The 23,209-nt window shown below is 43.4% G+C and overlaps 1 protein-coding gene across 2 annotated transcripts in view; it reads right to left on the bottom strand.

The window, feature by feature from the left end:
* PAMR1 (peptidase domain containing associated with muscle regeneration 1) overlaps positions 1-14,698 on the bottom strand; it is a 56,356-nt gene extending 41,658 nt beyond the window's left edge. For both annotated transcript variants that reach the window (XM_083864454.1, XM_083864455.1), the window contains exons 1-3: positions 14,483-14,698; positions 5,812-5,988; positions 4,926-5,054 (exon numbers count right to left, since the gene is read on the bottom strand). In XM_083864454.1, the coding sequence (XP_083720580.1) occupies positions 4,926-5,054; positions 5,812-5,988; positions 14,483-14,555 (379 nt within the window). In that variant the 5' untranslated portion in view covers positions 14,556-14,698. The remainder of the gene's footprint in view (positions 1-4,925; positions 5,055-5,811; positions 5,989-14,482) is intronic.
* Between the last annotated feature and the right edge of the window lie 8,511 nt (positions 14,699-23,209).

Here is a 23,209-nt window from a genome sequence, read left to right as displayed (position 1 = left end):
GCTGAACAAACAGTAGACAAGGTCACAGTGGGGGAACAATATCTTTTCATGACTATCCTGCAGCTGTCCCTAGGCATCTGTCCAGGGATAGTTGTCCTAATTCCTCATCTTGAATGCTGAACATTTTTAGCCCAGAGTTTTCTCTCACCTTCAGTAACCTCTCCCTCTTCCCCAGCTGTAAAATATGGCTAATGATATTTTCCTCTGTGGAAGATGAAAAGTTGTTTAGTGATTTTTGCAGAGCTTATTGTGATCTGCACATGCATATCCTAGCAAAATGCACAGTTAAATCACTATGTACCAGACAGAGCTAATTTTTCAGTTCCTACTTTCTTGACTACGTCTTTTTGAGTGGAGTCTTGCACATGGCTACATTCCCTGGTAAGCCTTCTGTTGTTTTGCTGGAATATGAGGCTGTGTCTGTAAGCCAAAAATTGCAATTCAGTCTAACAGTGTCACCTAACCAGGAGAGTCTACACAATGCAGATGAGGATAAGTAAAAAGTCAAATGACCCAAAAGACCTCCGCAGCAATTCTCTCACTTCTTTTTACCTCTTCAGTCCAACAGAAAGGTCTGCTGTTTCCCTCTGTTTCCCTAGAGAAACCCTAAGCTTTTAACCAGTAACCCAGGATGAATGTTTCCTACTGAAACAGAGGGTTTTAACACTTGCCTCCGGGCCCTTCCTCCCCTAGGGAGAAAGGGTGACAGTGACCTGATTTGGTGAAGTACTGAGCATCTGTGGTTTCCATTGATCATAGTGTCTGGAAATCAATCCTGCTGCATCTGGTCTATGGGGAAACATGAAGACTTCAGGTCAATTCCTCCTCTTTCTTCTTAAGAAAGTGTTGCTCAAATGAAATACCCTTTGTTCATTTACCCTCGGTTACCCTTAATTAAGCAGGACCCAAGGAAACAGAAATCTTGCTCAGAAGAGTTCCTCAAAAGTGTTTCATCCTCTTCTGTGGCTCGCTCAGTTCCCTCTGTAAAAGGCGAGGATTAATGAGTGTGCCCAGCAAGCACATTAGGATTCAACGAGTAGAGCAGGATCTGCTGTGGTGAAAATGATAATGCTCCTTCCCACAGCAAGAAACGGGCCCTTGTGCTGCCATTGGCTCCTGCCTCAAAAACAACCTGAGACAAAGCTGCTAGAAATCTTCAGAGGGTTTGACAGGGGGCTTGGACCACCTCAAAGAAAGTTTCCCTTTCGTCCTGAAGGGCTTTTGAGTTTTCTATGCCTTTAAGAAAGGAAAGCCAAAGAACTGGTGCAAAGAGATACTTGTATGCACGGCATACTAAACACACTTCTCTGTTTGCCATGGTACAGCCTGAACTCTCTGAACACTGGCGCCGAGGAAGTAGGTTTGGCCAGCAAAGCAGGTGGTCCAGAGACTAAATAGGAGCCATTCAGTGACCCTCTCCAAAAGAAGGTTCTCAGGTTTGCTCCCACCCTTCTCTGCACGAAGCACCTTTGCGATCACATCAAATCTGTGCTCTTAAATCTCCAGCACTTCTAGCAGAAGCTAGGCTGATTCCCAGACCAACAGTTCAATCATATGTTGATCAAAAGGAGCCTTTTCTCTTCCTATTCTAAATCTGCGGGAGACCTGGAAAACTCTCAAATATAATTTACATCATAAACACAAATGCTGGCAAATACTGCCTCATTTACAAAAAAATAAACCACTTTGGCAGAGTATCAACATCCTTGTTCCGTTCCTGTTCTTGAAAAAAAGGCAGCTTTCAGGGCCACAGTAAGATTTCCTCCAAGGCTTGTTACTAACAGAGAATAAAAAAATTCAGGAGACCTCTGAGTTGTAGCCCCCAGAGACCTGTGGGTCGACGGAGGGAGAGGTCCTGAGACGACCTCTGGTAAGAACTCATTATCTTCTGTTTGAGTGCTGCTGTTAGAGGTGGGGCTCCTTCAAAGGTCAAGGTGACTGAACAGAGGAGAAAGACAGTAGAAAGGTTACTGCTATGCAGAAACAGGCTGATAGGAGAAGGCAACTGTCACTAGTCACAACTTGCTGCTTCCTGTTGGTTGCTGGTCACCAGTATTATGTGAAACAGTAATGCTCAGAAAGTTTCAAAACCTACAAGTACTCTTGTCTGGCACACGGTGAAAGTTTCAAAACCTACAAGTACTCTTGTCTGGCACAGAGTTCGCATTTGGACAGCAGAGCTGAGAACAGCTTTGAGAAAACACCACTTTCTCCCCTGCTTTGATGGAGCATATGCCTTGAAGTGACATTATAACCTGGGGATGGCAAAAGCTGTTGGAGTGCAGGGTACAGAGGAAAGGGCTCCACAGGGTTGGTTTCCTTCTGGTTTTAGGGCCTGATGTGCCTTTTAGGTCATGATGATTCAATCCAGGTCCCATTAGGAAACATCCCAGTTAAATCTAGTCAGTGTGTTTATTTCCCAATAACACTCCTTTGGCCTACCCTATGCAATTTATCTTTTTACCAAATGATCTGGTATCCTTGGTAGGTTTTCAGCCATGCGCAGACATTACAGACCAGACAGACCTCCGGGCCACCCCATGGTACTTCTCCCTTGACACAGCCCTCCATCATCACTACTTCTGCTGGCAGCTCCCACAAATCTCTCCCGGGGTCTCTGGGGAACGCACTCAGCCCCTTGAGCGCCGCCGGGGGCTGGGCCTGATTGTTCTCCCGGAGGTGCCAGACCCGCCATGCAGCTCCCCCCGCCGCGTACAGTGTTGAACAGGCAGTGATGCTGCCCGCAGATGCTCTGCACGCCCTGCACTCCGCTCCTGGCGCCTTCCCGCGGGATGACCGGGGCCCCGGCCGCCCCCTACCGCCCGTGAGGCGCCGCTGCCGCCGGGGGCTGAGGGCGGCCGGGGCGTGCAGGGCCCGCCGGGCTGGGCCGTGCAGTGCCCGGGGCGCCGCCTCAGCCCGGCCCGGCCCGGCCCGGCAGCGCGGGGATGCGGCCCGAGGGGTGCTGGCCCTCTCAGCACGGCGGCAGCGCCCGCCGGCCCCGCCAGAGGGAGACAGAGCCCGGCGCTCCCTCAGCGCGGCCCCGCCGGGAGCTGCCGCCCGGGAGGCCGCGCCGTGCCCCGGCAGCTCCGGCATTGGCCGTGGAAGGGGGCAGGTTACATCCCGTCATGGCCGTGGTGGCGCGTCTCTGTAATGCTGGGATCTCTTGGCCCTCTGCCTCTCCCAGGGCTGGCTGCAAAGTGGCAGCCGTGATGCCGTTTGCAGGTACCAAAGAGAGATGGCTCCTCCCGGGCTCTCCCAGCTGGGATGTGCCTGCAGCCAGTGCCTGCTGGCATTCCAAGGCGACTTGCTGGCCACATTCCAGACCCAAAGCCACATCACTGTGAGCCCGCAGTCCAGCGTCCATCATGGTTATAGGCTGCTTTCCAGACAGGCAGTTCTCTGCATGCCTGAGCCTACCATCAAGGCCAAAATTGAGGTAGCCATGAGAGCCACAAAAGGGGAACTCAGGATATGCTGGGGTTACAACTATGCTCTGTGTCCCCGCTTTAAAAGTGGAAGAGGCAACAGCCCTATCTAGCCTTCCTACCTTTCCTCTCAAGTACCACAGAACCACATGAAAGAGATCACAGCCTCAGTGTCACACTGCTTCCCTTAAAAGAGCCAAGTAATAAGAAAAACACCATAAGACAAAGCTGTCTAAAATTTCAGTACTGCAAAAATGTCCAAATAGACCTCTGTGTGAAGGTGTATTTTCTTCAATACAAGTGGGAAAAATAAACTGAAATATACTGTAGGCAACCAATATATTCAGGCAGATGGAGGCAAAATTAGACGAGTTAATGACTAGTTCTTGCCTCTGCTTTTAAAGAAAATTCCAGAGAAACTCTAGCTTCTAGGACCTAGAGAAAATGGGACCTCAAAGTGTTCTCAGAAATCACACCACAATCTGCAAGGGACTCAGTTGATGAACTTCCAAAGCATCCAGGCTGAGTTAGCTCTGTTGGTGAAACATGTTGATTCCCCACATTCTGCTGTTTGAAGCAATGATTTTATTTTATATATTTTCACCTCCTGAATGATCATGGGCAGTGTTGTTAAGCAAGTAAAATTGTTGCTTTAAAATCAACAACTACGAGGGTACAAGCCTAAGGTGTGTAGCACAATGGACAGAACAGGATAGGGAAAGCAGCCCGTGCTTTTATCCCTTCCAGTGAAATATGAACAAAGAGACAGTCAATAAAAATTGAAAGAGAGCTAAGTCTTCACTGGTGGGAAATTGGTGAAGGAAATACCAGTCTTAAACACTATACAATTAGCTGATGGAATTCATTATTGAAAGACAGAATTGGTATTAACAGCTTAGCAAAACTAAAAATCAGGAGGTTTTGTACACTGTCAGGAGCAAAAGTTTTAGATATTGCTACCAGGGCCTGAAACACTCGTTGTGACATAATCAGAAGTTGCAAGACAGTGTTTTCTAGAGGCGCCTTGAAGTGTGTTGAAGATGTGTTGGTAGAGGAAGGAAACACTGGGATATCTTTGGGGCTGGCAGGAGTTGAAGGAGGACTGAGGGTAAGCTCTTTGATAAAGCTGTTGCCCCTGTAAATGTTTATGCTTATGCTCTGGGGCTGTGATGATGTGCTTCCAAGAAATGCAGATTACAGGAATTTCCAGAGTCACGGTAGTCAAAATTTTAAAATAAACCAAACTCAAACACACATTTAGTAGGGTTTTAACCCACCATGACATGAGGCTTAGTCCAATTCCTCTCAAACAAGCACTGGGAGTGAAGTTTTTGTCCTAATAGTAGATCTGCTTACTGCCTGGTTGTGTTTGCCTTCTCCTGCTTGTGCCCTTTGCAAGAGTCACTGTACAGGAATAGCTGCAAAGGCACAGCATGGCCCTGGCTCTGTCCCACTATTCCCTGTCCCTGGCATTCCTCCCTGCCCGTGCAGGACACTTACTCATGCAGTCCCCTCCGTACCAGCCAGCTCTGCACTCTGCACAGTAGATTCCCTTGATGTAGAAGTCATCAAGTGTCCCTCCCCAGGAGCCATTGCGACAAGACTTGCAGTTCTCAAAGATGGTGCAGCCTAAAAAAAGAGCCATTGTGTTAAATGAAAGCCAAGGTGAATTGTCCTGCAGGAAGAGGAGCAGCCTCTGTGGTTTTTTCCACAGAAAATGCCAATGAAGCTAATGACTGCAGAGGTGCTGACAGCTTTCCGCTGGGAACCATACCCAACCTCCACGCCCTAGGCAGCTCAGACTCTGAGATTTGGAACCAAACTCCCAGTATGACTTGCCCAAACCTCTAAATCTTATTGCTCTAACTGTAAACACCTCTCTCAAGAGTTTGAATGTGTGTGCTGATGCCACTTGGGCCCAGCCTAAATGGATCTGATGACTTCTAAGCTGGTCCTAGCTCCTCCTGCTCTCTCCTCCTCTCACCTTTCACTTTTCTTTTTCCTTCTTGTTTTCGGGACTTCCAAGTTGTCTCTCCTTTCTTTCTTTGGGGATGCAAATCAACCAAGAATACCATCAAAACACCCCTGGTGTGAAGCCAGCTATAGTGTCACCCTTTGGCAGCTTCCAAGCCTGCCCAAGACATCCTGAGGACAACACTGCTAGTAGGAAGTGTCGGGGATTTTTGGCCAGTGATATTACCTGCTTTGGGGGAACCTTGTCGAGTGTCTTGCTGTTGTCAGCTGAGTGGCAGATGAAGTTCTGGAGGAAATACAGGACAATCCTATGCCTCAGTGAGATATGCTTGCTCACCATTGCCCTGCCCATCATCTGCCATGATGCCTTGGCCAAAGATTTAGTGTGAACACAGCACAGGCACAAACATACCTGGGTGGATTAAACAGGAGTCACACTCGTTCTCCTCATTCCTGCAGCAGGGAATGGTGTAGCCCACTCTTTGTTTCTGTCCTGGGCAGATGCACTCAATTTGGTCATATTCGCAGCATTCCCGACACATGATATTCCACTCGGCTCCTGGGCAGTTTTCATTGATCACTGTGTACTCTGCAGAGAACAGAGAGGAGGACACATGGAAATAATTCATTATCTGATGAGGACGGCACTGGAAGGATCTACTATCCAGTGGTTTGTCAGATCATGGATGGCATGAGGCTGGCCAAGGTCTTCAGCACAGAAAAACCCAAACTATGCAGTAACATGCACCTAAAAAGCCAGCATGGTGTCTAAAGAACATGCAGGACTTTTGCAGTGCCAGCCAGAGGAAGCAAACAGACCAGACAGAAGGAATACATTCACTTTCTCTGCAAGACCTTCCCACTTCTTTGGTGAGAAAAATAGCTTTAGAAAACCACAGAGAATGACATCACATGAGAAAGTTTCTTCAGATTGCAGGAATGATTTAAAGTATCACATATAGTATAGATTATTTAAACTAGGATAGCATGTTTTGGTTGTATTTCTGCTTGTGAGTTTGCTATTCTTGAAAACTAGGGGGCCCACCAGGAAAGGTCACTTTTAAAGCTGGATTTTAGGTGGTTTCACTCCCTATTTTCATCCATAAGCACATGTTGTTACATTTGACTCCACTGCCACAGGAAACAAGATTTTTTTTATTTTTAAAGGTTCATTCCTCTGGCATTTCTAATATGGTAACGTCTTTCTATTATTTAGCATAACCTCATATAATTTCTAAGCTATGCTGGAAGTACCCTTTTAAGAAACGACCTCAGACTCAGGACTGCCACAGTAAGTGCAGATCCTGTCTTTCCCCACCAGTGTGCTGTCTAAATTCTACAAAGAGAGATCTAAGGACTGCACAGAGCTGTCAGCGTGCCTTCTAAGCAGCTGACAGCCCTGATGACTGCTTTCATGAAGTTTGATAGTAAAAAGAGAGAGCAGACTAGAAAGATGAGACATGAAGGAAACTTAATGAGACTAGCTCTTTTTTTTTTTCTTCTATCCTCCTTTTTTTTTTTTTTTTTTTTTTTTTTTTTTTTTTTTTTTTTTTTTGTAGTTAGGTAACAACCTTTCTCCTTGTGTATTAAATTCTGTGTAACAGGGTTGCCTTGTCATGGAAAAATCTCTGAAGGTGAAACACTCCCATCTATGCCTGTACCTGCTTCCCTTCTCACACAACTTTTTTTGTATCATTGTCGCTGATAACCTAATTACTGTGCTTGCTGGAGCTCCCTACCATTGAGCCTTGCTGCTCTGTCTCACTTGACTCTCCATGACCTCATGAAGCCTGGTTCCTGGAAGCTTATCTTCTCCCCTAATGATTTTTTACCGACTCCATGAAAAAGGGACCACCAAATTGTTTCTTCTTTTTTTCCCCCCCTTTAGCTAGGAAATGAAATGCAGCCCTTTGTGCTCCTTAGAACTGAGCCTTTCCCTTGTGCTTGGTGTACCAACCAGGGAGAATCCACTGCTGCTCTAAGTTTAGGAATGAGGCTGCTGTTTGTGGTGAAACCTTTCCATCCCCCCTCTCTGCCCCTGTAATCATTCCAAAAAGAAAAAGCTGTTCCTGCCATCCAGTAAGGTTCTGTAGTTCTTTATCCCAGTAGTGGAATCTTGCATTGAAATAATCTTAGTGTTCAGCAGTTATAGACCTGTTTGCCTGTAGATCTTGACATGCTTTACAAAGTTCTCTTGCCAGATAGGAAAATGAAGCACAAGGGAGGTGAAGTGACTTTGCTCAAGGTCCCAGGGAAAAACAATACTAGAGTCGGGAATTAAACTCGTGCCTTCTAATTTCCAGAATGGCAGTCAATCAACCAGGCCAAGCTGGGGCTTCTTAACCTATGGCTATTATTCCCTTTTAATTAAGCCTTTTATCTGCAAATTGTATCTGATTCAGATTCCAGGGAAAATTAATTACACGCGTCTAATTATCTCTGTAGAGCTGGCACTCAGTTTGATACAACTCACCATACAAGACAGACAATAGCTGTGTCTCTGGTGTATGGAGCGGGGGTCTCACTCCTTCCTGAAGCAGTACTCTACAAAGTCTGACTAATAAAAAACTATCCAACACTCAGAGCTTTTGTAAAGTGTCCTTCCAATTCTCATTTTTTAACTCAAGATAGAAATCTAATTTATCTCAAGATTGCTAAACCCTATCAATAAAGTGGATATATTGTCCAAGAGAGGTTTTTTTGTCTGTAAAATGATCCAAATATTCACAGGCAAAGTTACATTGGGGTGACAAAGGAATGTCTCCATCCGTGCAGGACCTCAAATCCTGGCAAGATAAGGCTGTGAGCAGCACAACTTAACTTTCACGTTAGCACCAAGAGATGGGCTGCTGGACCATGTGACATCCAGAGGTCCCTTTTAACCTAAATTATTCTTCCCTAAAATATTACACATGTATTTGTATGTCGGTAGAAAGTGTGAATACGTGCACATGCATATTTGTTTTTATATGTAAAGCTTGTGTACACGACAGAGCCAAAAAGCAGAGGCCATGCTTATTCTTGGTGGATCAAATGTGTGTATTTGTAGAATAATTTGACCTTGAGGTAATATTTAGTGTTAAGAAGGGAGCAGCAGATCTTGGCTCTTCAAAAATTGAAAAATATACCTGCTGCCACCTAGAAATGCTGTTTGCTCACTTCTTTTGTCTCAACTTAGACAATGAAAATAAACTGTCTTTTGACTTACTGACAATTTAAATCGCTTTCAGGTTCTCAGTTTCTGCAGTTTGGGCAATTTATATAGCCTTGACAAGGAAATATGTGGATTTGAGGGTTTTTTTAAGTGGCTCTTCTAGGATTTTCTTCACAGAAATCATGGAATCTATTATTTTGACATTCTGTACAAGCTATTCTTTAAAGAAATATGATTGAAGAGTTTCTGCATCCCTTTAATAATAGCAGTATCCCTTTTGTTTTATCTCTGGGCTACCGAAAAAAAAAAAAGGCAAATACAACCTTTGCCTCAGAAGTTTAAGAGGGATACGCAGAGAGTCACTTATGTGTGTAATCAATGTTTGTTTGTGTGGCTGAGCTCAGCCTGTGCTCCAGGGAGGCAGAGGCATAACCCTGCTCCCCCCTTGTGTGTTTGGGAATGGGCAGCCACGGGCAGCTCCCACACACATACTTGGCCATTATTACCCAAAAACAGACGAGAACGAGGCAGAGAAAAGTGGGGGAAGATTTATTGACTGAGTAAAATACTGAAAGCCAAAGCCTTGGCCAGCTGTGGCAGAGATAATTATGGGGTGGTTTGTGAGCTTTACTTTGATAATCTTCCAAAGCAGGCAGTCTGACTTGCAGGCAGTGACTGTGTCTTTGATTTTGGGACAGGCCGGAAGAAACTGCTTGACAACCCATGCAAAATATTTAGCTGCAATGAACAAACAAGACTCTGGACAGGCAAATAAACAGTGGATTAATTTATGAGATTTTAATGATGGAAGAAAAGCCCATTAAACCTAGGCATAAACAGCTCACATGGAAGCAGCTCAAGACCATGGAAACCAAGCAAGAAATATCTGTATTGGGAAAGCACACAAACATCCAGGGCGTGTGCTGGAGGGAAGACCTTGGCTCAGGAGCCTGGCACAGCCTAGCACAACACTTCACCTGATGCTTTGGGTCCAGCCTGTGCAGGACTGTGAGGTGGGAGATCAATATTTTCAGGTTCAGATGGCAGCACATTCATGCTTGCTACCTACATCTGCAGCTAGCAAGACCTCCTAATCTCTACAGCATGTCAGATCCTAGAGGCTGTCAGTGATGGATTTTGTAGGACACCAGTTGGAGGCAATGCTCCCAGACAATGTCCTCCTTGAGGGCAGTGTCAGTCCAACAACAATTCACCTCAGTGATGCTGCTGCCTCCCCTCATCTCCAGGGCTGAGATCAGGCTTAAAGCTTTGAGGATTCAAGAACAGATTCACAAGCACATTGTTGCCTCAGGGGTGGGTCAGGCCACTCATCATGGTAAAACGTCAACTTCAGCTGACTAATCTTTTGCCATAGTGTATTTGTATATCACAGATACCTCACTAGATGGAAAGGGATTTCTGCTCCAAAGATCTGTGAGCGGGGAAAACTGTGTAGCTAAGAACTGAGGTGAATGGAAGCAAGCCCAATTATAGCAATTATCTCTTGTGTCTTCCACTTCTGTGGAAGAATGAGAATTTTTTTATAGTACTGTCACTTTAAACTGATATAAGCCCATGCTGCTGCTGAGATGGGACATTTTTCTCCCTCCTCTCTCTGACTTCCTATTCCCATCCCTGTATTTGTGCTGACAGTAGTTGCTATGTGGAGGGATCAGACAAGTGATTGAGCAAAAACCAGTTTGCCCTATCTGTCCTTGGAGGGATATTCCTATGCTACAAGTCCATTCTCCAAATATTTTCCTTCCGTGCCTCAATTTATACATCAGTACATTGATAAACACTACATAAGCTCAAAGAAATATTACTTCAAATTGCTTTGAAAAGTGCTGTTTGCAGTAACAGTGCTGTGTAAGACTGGATACAAACAGAGAGATACATCTCTAGAATTTGAGTCCATAGAGGATGACTTTTTCAAAGTGATTATTTAACCGGTTTGTGTTCCACAGATGAGAACATGCCCCTTTGTATTTGATTTCATCTTAATTTTTCAACATGCTGCTCAACAACAACTACTGTCTTCCACTGAAGAAACAAGCAGTTGAATTTGAAGGAGTAATCTCTTCAATTTCTTGTTAGTAGGGAATGTTTAGCTATGTAATAATTCTGAAAGTATTCTCTTATCTGAAAGGATTCTTTAACTTCTCATTAAAGAAAAGACAGCTTCAACAGAGAGGAAACCTAGTAGAAGCTTACACTTTCTTTAGGTCTGTCTCATTTTTCTGTTCCTTTCTTACTTGGCTCTACTGCCTTTTTACAGATATGCAAGCTGGCCCTCACCCCACAGCGATCAGGTGTGTGGACACTGACAACAGGAAATGCTCTCAGTGCAACACTGTCTGAAACTGTGGCTCCATTGTGATGAATAGTAAAATTGTCCATTTGATTTCAGTGAGGCCAAAAGGGAGATACCTTGGAAGGGAAGAGGGATGGTTCCTTTAAGAGACTTTTACTGGGGCTCTTGGAAAATTATGTACCCCAAACCTTTAATAATCAAGGAAACTGCAGGTCTTTATTGCTAACCTTTTTGCCTAAGATAAACTACTGTGCAAATGATGTCTATTTGTCTATTTGATGTGTTGAGAGGATGAAAGGGATAGTGCTGTCTCTAAAACCACTTGCTTCTCTTTAGAAATTATGTACCTATTACTCTTTTCAGCAGCTGGGCTAATTAAAAAAGGAGCTAAAATACAACTCTGTTTTAGTTTTACTCAGTGTGCTTACTTTATGGTCACAGACCTTTGCTGAATAATTAGACTGCTACTTCTACAGACTCCGTTAGCATCCTTTTCTGCCAGTAGTGTGTGCTTTCACACAGTGGCAAGTGGGGAGAGGCAAAACAAAGGATTTCTATTAAAAAGAAAAAAATCAAAGCCAGTGGGAGAACACAGGAGGAAATCTACAATACTAAGTGGAATCTGTCCACTTAATAAATGCACACTAATCCAACTGTGTTTTTTAAATACCCCTCTCCTTTAGTTTCTTCTCAGTATTTATGACCTGGCATTTGTGATCTTATTATTGACACTGTGGCCTTGTGGCTTCATTTGAAAAAAGCTGTGGCAGGAAGAAATAGCCAGGTTAAGGCTCTTCAGAGGTTGCCACATTACCCTTCAGGCTTCAGTTCTTTCTGGGACGAAGGATCTTATTCTGGGGAAAAAAATTATACTAATATGATCAGGAAGAGAATTTGTTTTCTCTGTGCTGCAAGACAAGGAGCAGGAATAGGTCATGAATGTAGAACTTTTTAGTACGTGACAGCATTGATGATGTTAGACTTCTGCAATAGGGGAGAATGTTTGGAAATCTGCGGAGAAGAAGCAGCTGCAGGATTGAAATTCATGACCACATAACATGAGAATGTGCTTGTGTCCTAAACGTAGAAGAGTGGTGCTGGACCTGTCTTGAGGATTTGCCTCTCCTAATGGTGTGAAACCTGCAACATGTTGACAACTTAATATTGCCCAGGTGGAAATAGTCCACACAGACAGCAGCAACCCTCCTCAAATGTTAGTCTTTACAGCTAAGCTCTAGTGCTGTGCAGTCCAGCCCTGACCAAGGACTGAAGAAGCCCTCAGCCTGCCAGGCCTCTGTCCCTGCTGATCCCTTGCCTCCCTGCCCTGTGACCTTCCTTGCAGTTTGCCCCTCACCACGGCCCTGCTCTTGCAGGAGGGAGAGGGGCATCCACGTGCCCAAGGAAGGTCCTGCTGCTGACAACTGCATCGTCCACTGGTGGTCAGGGTCCTTCAGGGCTGGTGGAGAGAAAATTCCTGGGCATTGGCAGGCTTGCAGGGACTGCTGGGAGCTACTTGAAGAGGCCTCAGGGTCAGAAGTGACTAACCCCGTGCTTTTTTTCCAAAATACAAAGCAAATCTCTTTCCCTTTGTCCATGCTAGGAACCTAAACATGTGAACTGAAGTAACCCATTTGCTAAGATTGAATGCATCTGGATGTGTCTGAGTGCATCTGGCCTTCACTTCTCTAGACAGAGGCTGGAGGGGGAGGGGAAGAGAGGTTGGGAAGGGTTTAGATAGGCAGAAGCACACAAAAACACACATATATTATTAAGGAAACATGAGTCACTTGCGCTCCAAGTTTATTCCAAAAAATAAATTCCCAGACCGCCCTGACTCCTGCCCCCAGCTCTCGAGGCAGGCCCTGTGCAACTGGGTGTGATAAATACGGATAAAAATTGGATACATCTGTGGGGAGGAGACAAAACTCTATTTTCCAACCTGCCCTGACATGTTAAGGCCACTGCACTTCTGAGTCGCTCCCCTGTCTCTGAGAGCCCCTCCTGGGGTGGCTGGAGGGGAGCTCCTGGCCCCTCATGCTGCCAGCTCTGTGCCAGGCAAGTGCCACCAGCTGCTCCACCACCAGGGCAGGGCAGAGCAGGGCAGGGACAAGGGGGACAGCTGACATCCATGTGTCCCACAGGCTCTCCTCACACTGCTCCTGGTGTGTGAGAAGTGGGTGTTGGGGGAACCAGCACTCTCCCTCCAAAGCTCATAGCCCTTGTGTCCCACTGGCCATTGTTGTCCTTGCTCCTGCCTCCCCTTGTCGCTGCTGCTGAGGGGGCGCAGCGCTGGATTACTCTGCGGATCAGATTCTTGCCATGAGAGAGATGTGCCCACCCAGCTGCCTGACAGCCACAGCCTGTGCCCAGGGATGGTCTGCCACTAGCTCTGTGCCACTCCAGCACATGGCACATGCCATGGAGCCACCTTGCCTGGCCAGTGTGCAAGATGGCACATGTCTGAGGGACAGGCCACTACAGGGACAGGACAGTGCATGTGGCACAGAGGTGGGGACAAGCTCTCTGTGGTTGTGACCTGAGAGAAGCTTTGGCAGGAGGCCAGCCTCCCAGGATGGCTGCAGGTGCTGGTGGCCAGCCTGGTGGGCAGATGACCCTGGTCCTGACCTGTGTCTTGAGGGGTCAGCAGGGGAGGGCACTGCAGGGGCAGACCCTCTGCTGCAGCCCCTGCTGAGGGGGCCTCTGAAGCACCATCCTTGACACCAGTTCTTTACAGTCATTGAGATCTGACAGATCTGACAGCTCCCCTGGTAAGAGGAGTCAGCAGTGCCGAAATATGCAGCAGCTTCAAAGGTGGGTGACTTGAGGGCATCTCACCTCCCAGTCCTTAGGGCTGCAGCTCCCAAGGAAGCAGCCCGTGATGCTGACAACTGGCTGCTGCAAGCAGGTCTGGACACCTCCAGGTGTAAACAGCCCAGGTTCGTGGCCATAACTACAGCAAATTTGCACTCAACAGTAAATGCTTTTTGCACAACCTTATCAAGATAATGCATGCTGGTTCAGCAGAAACTGGGATGGGGCTTGAGTATAAAAAAGATCGTTCTGCTTTAACAAGGCTTCCCCTTCGAAAGAATAATATTGGCAGAACTAAATCCCAGATTGGAAACAATGTGTGGGTTTTGTTTTCTTTTTTTCCTTTTTTCTCCCTTGCCTTCATTCTTGGTGTTGGGGCTGGAGAGGAAAATCTCTGTCTTGCCAAACTAAACAAATTACGCTTTACAATTCAGAAACTTAAATGCCTCTTTTTATCATCATTTCCGTAGCACTGAGTGTTGAGAAAATAAAAGGAGTAATAAGCAAAGTGATTGCATACCTTTTTCTTAATGGCCATTGGCAAACAAATTCAGCCAGTTGTTTCTCTTTAAGGCTATTAAGTTTGCCTGAAAATCATTCCTGGGTAAACCTACACACACACACACACACTCCATGCTGACAAGAAAAAAAGTACATAAAGCAGAGCCCCTTCTTTCTATTATTGCTGTCCCTGCAGATCTCCCTGATTCCCATGACAGCACATGAGATCAAACCCCTTTGACCACACTGAAGGAAAGGGACTCATTCGACCATGCCGGGAACACACATGCTCTCTTACAGTACCTCTTGGCAAGCAGGAGATGAGCAGGAGCTGGAGAAGAGTGAGTCCTACAAGTGTCCAGGGTGCTCGCTCCATGCTGCCCAGGCCGGTGCAGCGGTGTGACTGCTCGGGAAGGGAAAGCAGGCAAACAGCTTTTACTGGGACCTCACCAGCTCCAGGCTGCGAGGGATCTCGGATTTCAGACCTCAGCACGCTCCCATCCTCACCAGAGGGGAACTACCTTCAAGAGACTTCTCAGGCGTCCAGAAGCACACGTCACCCCAAACCTCTCCAACTGCTGCCTTAACCCTTTCTGGACTCTGGCAACAGATCCCTTTTGTGATGGCTTTATTGGCTCAGTGCTCAGAACAGGGGGAGCAGCTTTCCTTATGTAAAGAAAGATGTTTTAAAGCGGAGAGAAAGACAAATGCAGATATCTCTCTCTCTGAGCCATCCCGGTTGCTGCGGGCGAGCTGAAGTTACAGACATCTCCAGGAGGAGGCACTTTGTCCTTGCTCCCGTTGGGCTTGTGGGGGCTGATGTATCCCTGGGGGTGGAAGGGCTGGGTGTGGGGTGGGTGCAGAGAGGGATTCCTGTCCCACACTCCCGCGATTGGGCAGCCTGGCCAAGTGACATGGTGCACTTTACGACGTGCTTAAAATAGCTGTGCATTTTTATGGTGGGGCAGATGAATGAATGAGGCTCAGTAAAAGTTCACTCCACAGTGGATGAAAACCACAACACACAAAAGGAATCCCTTGGCATACGTGTGCTTGTGCTAGTCAAAACCTTTTTACTGACCATTTCTGCCAGGAAATGCAATTTTGGCAAAATTAAAATGTTTTGTCAGAACATGTTGATATTGAGGAAGTGTTTAATCCAAACAAAGGGGACCATTTAGTTTGGATTTTATCTTCGTGTCATATTTTGTTTTGCCTTTTCTATTAGCACATGCTACCGACTTTTTTCTGGTCTCCAACCCATATTTCAGAGCAGAATACTTAATTTTCTCTAAATTTTTTCTTGAACAAAAATTTAATACTTTCCAAAGGACTTTTTTTTTTTTAACCTCTAAATCAGACTTTCTCAATTTGATTTTTATAGCAAGAATTCAAAATTTACATATATTATGAGGGGGGAAATTGAAGAATTGGCATTTGCTTTGGAGTAGGAAATCAAGTAACCTGAAAAGCTTTAATAAATACCTACAACAGTTTGTAAAACTCAGTCATGTTGAGCAGCCTCAAAAATTTGAAAGCCATTGCCAATGGAAGCCTTGAGTAGTTCAGTGCAGTGCAAAAACCCCCTACACTTTCAGGTGGTCTTTCATGGGGTGAATTCCTTTGACCAGACATCTCTCTAGTTTAGGCTTGTCTGTCTGCCAACCTCTTGACTTTACACTGTGAACAGTCTTTTCAGGGTTTGTGCACCTTCCATGTAAAACAGTGCCAAAGTATTTTTTTCCAAATCTTAACACTGATACAAACCTACCATTGAGAATACCAATAGAGGAAGACCTGAGATGAGTGCCAAGATTTTAACCATTATGGCTCATAATCCTTGCTGAGCCAGCCTGGCTGCTGCCCTGGGTTCTTTGCAGCTCAGGAGGAGGTCACCAAAGCTCTCCAAATCCCACTGGGCCTTATTGTGGCTCAGTTACTGTGTTCTCCTGGAGCCCCTGATGGACATCTCTTGTCCCAGGGTCCTGGAACTCTGCCTTGGTGGTGGTCCTTTGCTCCTCTTCTGATTATTCATATACACTCTCTAAACTCCTTCCTAATTTCAGCTTTGGGTTCCTCCAACAAGTCATTGCTGTCAGTGGCAGGAGGAAAAAAACTGAGGAAAAAAAATGAAGCTCCCAAGAGTAAATGAAAACAGTGAAAATGGGAAGCTCTTACATCTTCAGAAAGAAACAATAAGCTATTTTAAAGCCTGTGGAATCATGATTAGTTTATTTCTAGCCATTCTTTCCAGTAAGCAATTAAATTATTTAGGCTAGTAAGATCCTTTTGGACTGCAAGTTGACTTACAGATGTCTGAGGCTTAGATATCTCTGAGGGGGAGGCTCATGGGGATGTAAGCCAAAATCTGGGTTTGGTGTGTAAAGTGAATGGAAATCACAGAGCACTCAATGAGGCTGGACACAGGGAAATAGAGTTTTAAGGCCATACATAGAGGACTTAATACTTGGTTTTGTAAAGGCCAGAACCACTGGGGAAAATATATCCACAAGGGCCACAACTATTCATTTGAGTCAATTCCTGTGACACATTCAACAGGTAGAAAAGGAGTAGATGAAATTGTGTCTTTGCAGGAATCAGCTCTGCAGGGACACCTGCTGTTTTAGGGTGGAAAAGTGGTCCTTCTGTACTAAGGAGGTGTGAACTAAAGGGTTAACTGGTAGATGTATGACATCTTTTTTTCCTTTTTTTGTCCCTGAGAGAATGTAATTATGCCACCAGAAGATATAACCTCACTCAGCCTTACTCTACAGTGCTTAACTTAGCTTGGCAGCTTGAAAAATCAGTTTAGTTGGTGGATCCACTGTCTCCTTAGAGAATGGCTCAGCAGCCAAACAAGAGAATTCAGTCATGAGCCCACAAGTTTGCATGTGGCCTATTTACACGGGTTGTCTGTTGAATTGTAGCTTTAGTCCCAGGAATTACTCTGGGCAACTTACACAGTGCTCCTGAATGTACTTCTTGCATTCATCCTATTAAGAGGCAGAGACCAAACCAGGCACAGTCCACCAGCCAAATATTTCAGGTTGTATGTAATCCCCCATGAAAGAAAGCTAAAAGCTCTTAACCATGTGTCTGTGCTGCTGAGGAATCTCATTGTAGCATTTGGCTTCAGTGTTTGTATCTGCCTTACTGTTGAATGTAAAGGTTTGGAAAGTACATTCCACTGAAACTGAATTGTAAAACAGAGTGCTGCAAAAACTGATAGAGTTATTGAGTATTAATAATAACTTTCAAGTACCTAGCAATCCATTTCAATCTAGAGTAAAATAAGGCCTTTAATAATTGACCACAGATGAATAATTAATGTGCAATTAATACCACTAGCCCATGTTTCTAATAATTTGCCATGAAATCTGAAAAACAGTCTGCGGTCTAACCTGAAAAAACAGGAAGAATTATTTTATATTGGGGAAAAGTGACATGCAGGGATATGAGCTGAGGCACATATCCTGAAAAACAGTGGCAGGTCCAGAGTGGAACACAAAAACTTCATCCCATTTGGTACTTGTAGCTCTGGACTGTCCTGCTTGGGAGGACTCAGTGAACAATAAAGGGTAGATATATAGTTCTGAATAAATTCAGTTTGGTCTTGAAATAAAAATTATTGCTTTTCAGTCTCTAAAATTTTACTGAACTTTTTATTTCCCCTCAAACTGTGGAAATCTCTTGTTTCTGTTACTGGAACATTGCCAGAAAAATTTCTGCTTTTGTGACTTCTGCTCAGACGATTCTGTCCCTAATGTTCTTGATCATCGTCCAGAGCTCCAGAGGTTCTGCTAGGAGGAAATCTGTGATTTTCAGTGTTACTCACTTCTGCTACTACAGATTAGATGCCTTCACAGGACTTCCTTCTTACAAGAACATTTGGAGCCCATTTCTTTTTTTATGGGCAATATTCCCACTTAACTAGAGGACTCTTCTGCCAAAGAAAGAGTTTGAGTCATCTGGGCTCAAACACGCTCCCAAGAAGGTTGTTGGAATTAGATCTTGAACTTTAGTGACTGCCCAATAATACCTATCCCACTCAAACAGTATATGAAGAAACCACTGGAAAGACGTCATAAAAGAAAATGGACCCATTGAGAGGGTGGAAAAGATTTGTATCTCAGAGGGAAATTAAGTTCAGATGAAACTCAGATCTGGCATTTTAGGAGTAACAGCAAGAGAGGTTAATGAAAGATTAGCACTAATATTTTGCTTCTCTCTTCGAAGCACTGTTGTCCAATGGGGAGAGTCCTTTTAGAGGAAAGATTAAAAAGTGTTTGCTTTTAAAATAAAGCTTTTAAACTAAATTCCAAACTAACTGGAATATCTGAGGAACATTTTATAAATTCCTAGGATTATCAAGAGTATACTTTGCCCTTTGGGCTTCAAGTTCTGCTGAACTTGTGCAATGCAAATATCCAGTATTCATGAATTACATTGGAATTGTGGCAGCCTACCCACACAGGCACCTATAGATAAGGGCCCTTTGTTTGGCTTTTTCTTGCCTGAGCTCTGCAAAATATTCCCATCTCTCTATGGGGTGTTAATCCTGTGACTGAAGCATTACAGTCCAGGAGAGCTAACTGGGTGTGAATAAAAGTGGCCAAAAGACCAAGGAGCAGCAGTGCCAGCACACAATACAGCCCTTGACCTAATGGGACATGTAAAGACAATGATAATGCTTTGTTAGACAGCATTTATATGTGATAATGTATTTGTTAGAAAGATTTTTGTCAGGAAAATTGAAACAGTTTAAAGTTTACAAATCCAAATATATTTCTGGACAGGTCAGCAGCAAAATATGGCTAGAAAAATATGACTGCTTAATGGCACCTACCAAGCAATATGCTTTTTCCAGTTATTATTACATGTCTTTGTCTGGATGGTTTTTTTCAGTGATCCTTCTGTGTTTCACTTTTGTATGCAGTCTGTGATAATCTTCACCATAGCAACGTGTAAGAAAAGAAAGAGGTGGAAGATTTGGCCTGAAATTAAAACTAGCCAGTAGACAATTCTATGTAACAATCAGTCAGGCACTGATATTACTGTCTAAGGGGATAATCATAAAGGGCTGCAATTATTTATTTCTCTATATGGAAATTAACAGCTTGCAGATTCAGTCATTCTTGTGATACACATTTTTAGTTTGAAGGTTAACAAATAAGGCTTTCTAGGTTAATGGAAAAAACTTTTAGTCTGTATAGCAAATTCAAATTGATCACTGGAACATCAGAGACCAGAAGATTAGGAATTGTTTTGATTTTATTCAAGTTGGACTTATGTTTTGTCATCTTGGGTACACGTGAATCAGGATGGAAGCCAAGAAAAGGTTTTGGGACAGTAACCTAGATATCTTCCACCCAGAAGGTCAACTGCAGCATAAATTCCAGTCAGATTAATGTATGCAGGAAACAAAGGTCAGAAAAATGTATGTGGGAAATAACTGGTGGAAAGTCAGCTTTTCAGAGGTGCTCAATACCTGATTTTTCAAACTGTAAATGTAAAAGTACAGCAGTTCTGGAAATACAATTCACACAAGCTGTAACTGTATTGTAGCTAGGTAATGGAGAGAATGGAGTGATGTAGCACTTGAGCAGTGCTGTCTAACAAATTAAGAGCTTAGTGTGAAGTACTGCTTTTTTGTCATCTCCTTTTCCCCTTTCATTGATCCTCATAAAAACTGAAATTAAGGCTCAGTTTCTCTGTCCCTGTAGGTCAAATTTGCCAAAATGTCCTTAGGAAGGTTCTGTGAAAACATCCATCTGAGAAAAACAGGGAAATTCTAATAACAAGGAGTAACAAAACCATTCACTTTTTATGCAGTTGTTTTATATGTCATACAAGTAAATAATCAGGAAATGTACAGTAACACATCATTTATTTTCCTGATGCAACATTTGGGAGTTCTGCTGTTCATCATTTAACACCATCTTACACTAATCAGTTCTCAGATTTTTTGTACTTCTCCCTTGGTTAATTTGACTGACTTTGACAAAATGGGAGAGAGTGAAATAAGATGACAAAGATGATAAAAATATATATATAATGATTCAGAAAGAAAGAACAAGATTACTCCAACTAATAGATGAAGTGGCTCAGATCTTTCAGACCAGTAGTCTGTTCTGAGAACAGTTGGACAAGGTCACCAGAGGATTGCAAAATTTGATCTTGTGTTATAAAAATATATACTGTTCAAAATCCCAGAGCAGTGTGCAGTCATGTCATCAATTTTTATTAAAAAAAAAAAATCATCACTGTCTTCAGCTACTGCAAAACCAAGGGCTGAGAAGCAGGTTGCTGAAAAATATAATTTTATCCATTTTTTTTGTCTTTAACAAGCACTGATGTGCCAAGTTGACAGTCCTGGTGATCCTGCTCCCACACAGTTATCCTCCATGTCATCCTTGTCATCTTTGAACTCTGGTGTGCCAGACCACAACTGCTGTTTCACATAAAAACTTAGAAAAAATTTCGTAACAGTTTTTCTTTTATTATTTTTAGGCAATGATATTGGGATATGAATTGGATCATACGTTGTTTAATACTGTCCCTCAGTATTTAACCTGTGCATAATTCTGAAGCACAAATCCCACCCACTGCCCTTGCATAATTCTTTGGGGAAAATTTGATTTGCATCTGTGAAGTCACAAACCGTGGCACTTTTCAGGAATGCATTCTCAGCAAGTTTAGGATATGTTTGTATCAGGAAATTCCCCTCTGTATGTTGAGTACCACAGAAAAATGGGGAGGTTTAGAGGACTTACAAGATGTTGTTTCTCAAGTAAAAATACTCTTTATACAAAAAGTGTGAGCTAAAACATTTATTTAAGTTAATAGAAGGTCTTGTGTAGCTCATAAGATGTCTGTTTAAAATATCCATTAAGATACCACACAGTGCTGATCACAATGGTATTTTAAGCTCTGACCTTGTAAAGACTTAAACATATGCCTAACTTTGGTTACATCAGTAGTATAATTGAATTCAGTGGGTCTAAATGACTCTTTTAAGTTTTTGAAGCCTAAAACCACCAGTGCATAGCCATGACTGAGGCTGAGAGAAGTGACAATGCCAAGGGTGACATGGAAAGTTTTCTGCCCAAGTCCTGGGATGGCTGGGCTTCCCTCACCTGCAGAGATGTGAAGCATTGCTATCAGTACTGCCATTGCTGCCCTTGGCCCTCATTTGGCAGTGTGCTGCCTGCTTTGTACAAGAAATAAAAAAGAAATAGATTCCATCAGGCCTGATTTGTCTCTGGGATTACCAGCAGACTTAGCATCAGAACACTCCTTCAGAGACACTGGAAGAATGACAGGAATTTCTAATTTCTAAATCCTTTGACATACATTGTTAATAAGTGTATCAGAGTTTTTAGCAAGTATTTATGTAGAAGCCTCCAGGATTAGAAATCAACACCTCTGGTTTGCTTTAAAGATTGAAAAAACTCAGCTGAAACAAAAGATTTTTTCCACACCGTTGTTGCTCCCCTTGGATTTTAGCATTCAATGGCGTGCAAGTTGATAGAGAGGGTATTGATTTTTACTACTTTGAACATTTCTCTCTAGAAAAGGAGCAATAAAAAGGAGTAGAAAAGAAATAATAGCAATTCTTGTTTTCTCCAGCAGGGCTTTGATCTTACAAGTTTGAGTAGTAAAATAAAGGAATAGTCTATTCCATTGCACTTTGTCCTGCTTGAAAATCCACCTTTCTCCATCTTTGTTATTAATTCTGTATCCTGAAGCTACAGTGAGAGCACACGCCTCATGACAGATTTAAACTTCCTATATGACACCTTCACAAACTTCTATCACACTATAACACACCAAAAAAAAAAAAAAAAAAAAAAAAAAAAAAAAAAAAAAAAAAAAAGTCTGCTTTTTTCTAAAAAAAAATTCCACACAGAAATATCTGCTTCAAGTAATTTAAACAAACTACTCCAGGAAGGACCTTACAAGGGCCTGTCTTGAATCCAGAAGAGAAATTTTAGTTTATGCTGCAAGATTATTGACTACAATGGGGGAGCTGTTCCTATATATATAGTTCTGTCCATAATAGCACTGTTTATATTCAGTCAGTGTTTTCTGTGTGAAGAATCTCTCGGCCATTGACATTTGGTTTAGATTTCTTTTCATGTATTTTTAATCAAAGGAAAACTTGATCCAAAGCCAGGCAGATTGTGCTGGTTTGGGTTGCCATTCATCATGAAGCACAATATTGTCTGCTTCTGCAAAGTGCGTGTGCCAGAAGGGTGGCCTTTGGTGCCAGCCCTGCTCTGCTGTTCTAGCAAAGTGAAGCTGCTTTACTGTGTGTTCTATCATTTTATCAAGGAAAATAAGCCACGTGGGCCTCGCTGTAAACAAATAAATGGAACAATAAGATGCATATGAAAGAGATCTGCATATTCCCACCTAACTGGAGTATATTTGGTATTATCCTCTTCCTCCCTGTGATCACAATGAAGGTGGACCCCCCTGCTTTCTTTTACAGTTTTTCTCTTTGAAGTATGACTTATCAACTGCAAAAAGAAGAAACATACATTAAAATGTCTTAATAAACAGTACTCAAAAGTAAGTCGGTGAGACTTTTTTTTTTGCTGTGTGTAGGCACAGAGTAAAGATTTTAATCATTTTAAGATTCCTTTATAAGGTCACAGTGCTCAGTGTGATTAACTAGATATGAAATTTGGCAGGCAATACATTCATAATATGATCTAATCATGTTTGGTAGTGCGGGGAGGGAAAGAAAGAAATTGGCTGAGAGAAGATTGCTTAAAAGTTGGCAACCTTGCAAATACTGTAACTTCTCTATGGAAATCTCATCAGAATGATGAGCCAGCCATCTTTTCCAAGCTTGTGCAGAAATTTTCCTTTCAAAATATTTGTGCCCAAGAGATAATGGATGACTTCTATTACTGGATGGCTCCTGCAGTGCATTTTCAGGACTAACCTGAAGTATCCCCTGCTATTTCATTATTGGACCACAAAGTGCTCTGCCAAAAAGCCTCACTCCTCAATCCTTCCCTT

The sequence above is a fragment of the Zosterops lateralis genome (genome assembly GCF_965231275.1).
Source record: "Zosterops lateralis genome assembly, chromosome: 6".
NCBI lineage: Eukaryota > Metazoa > Chordata > Aves > Passeriformes > Zosteropidae > Zosterops > Zosterops lateralis.
This window is presented reverse-complemented; position numbering and strand designations above follow the sequence as displayed.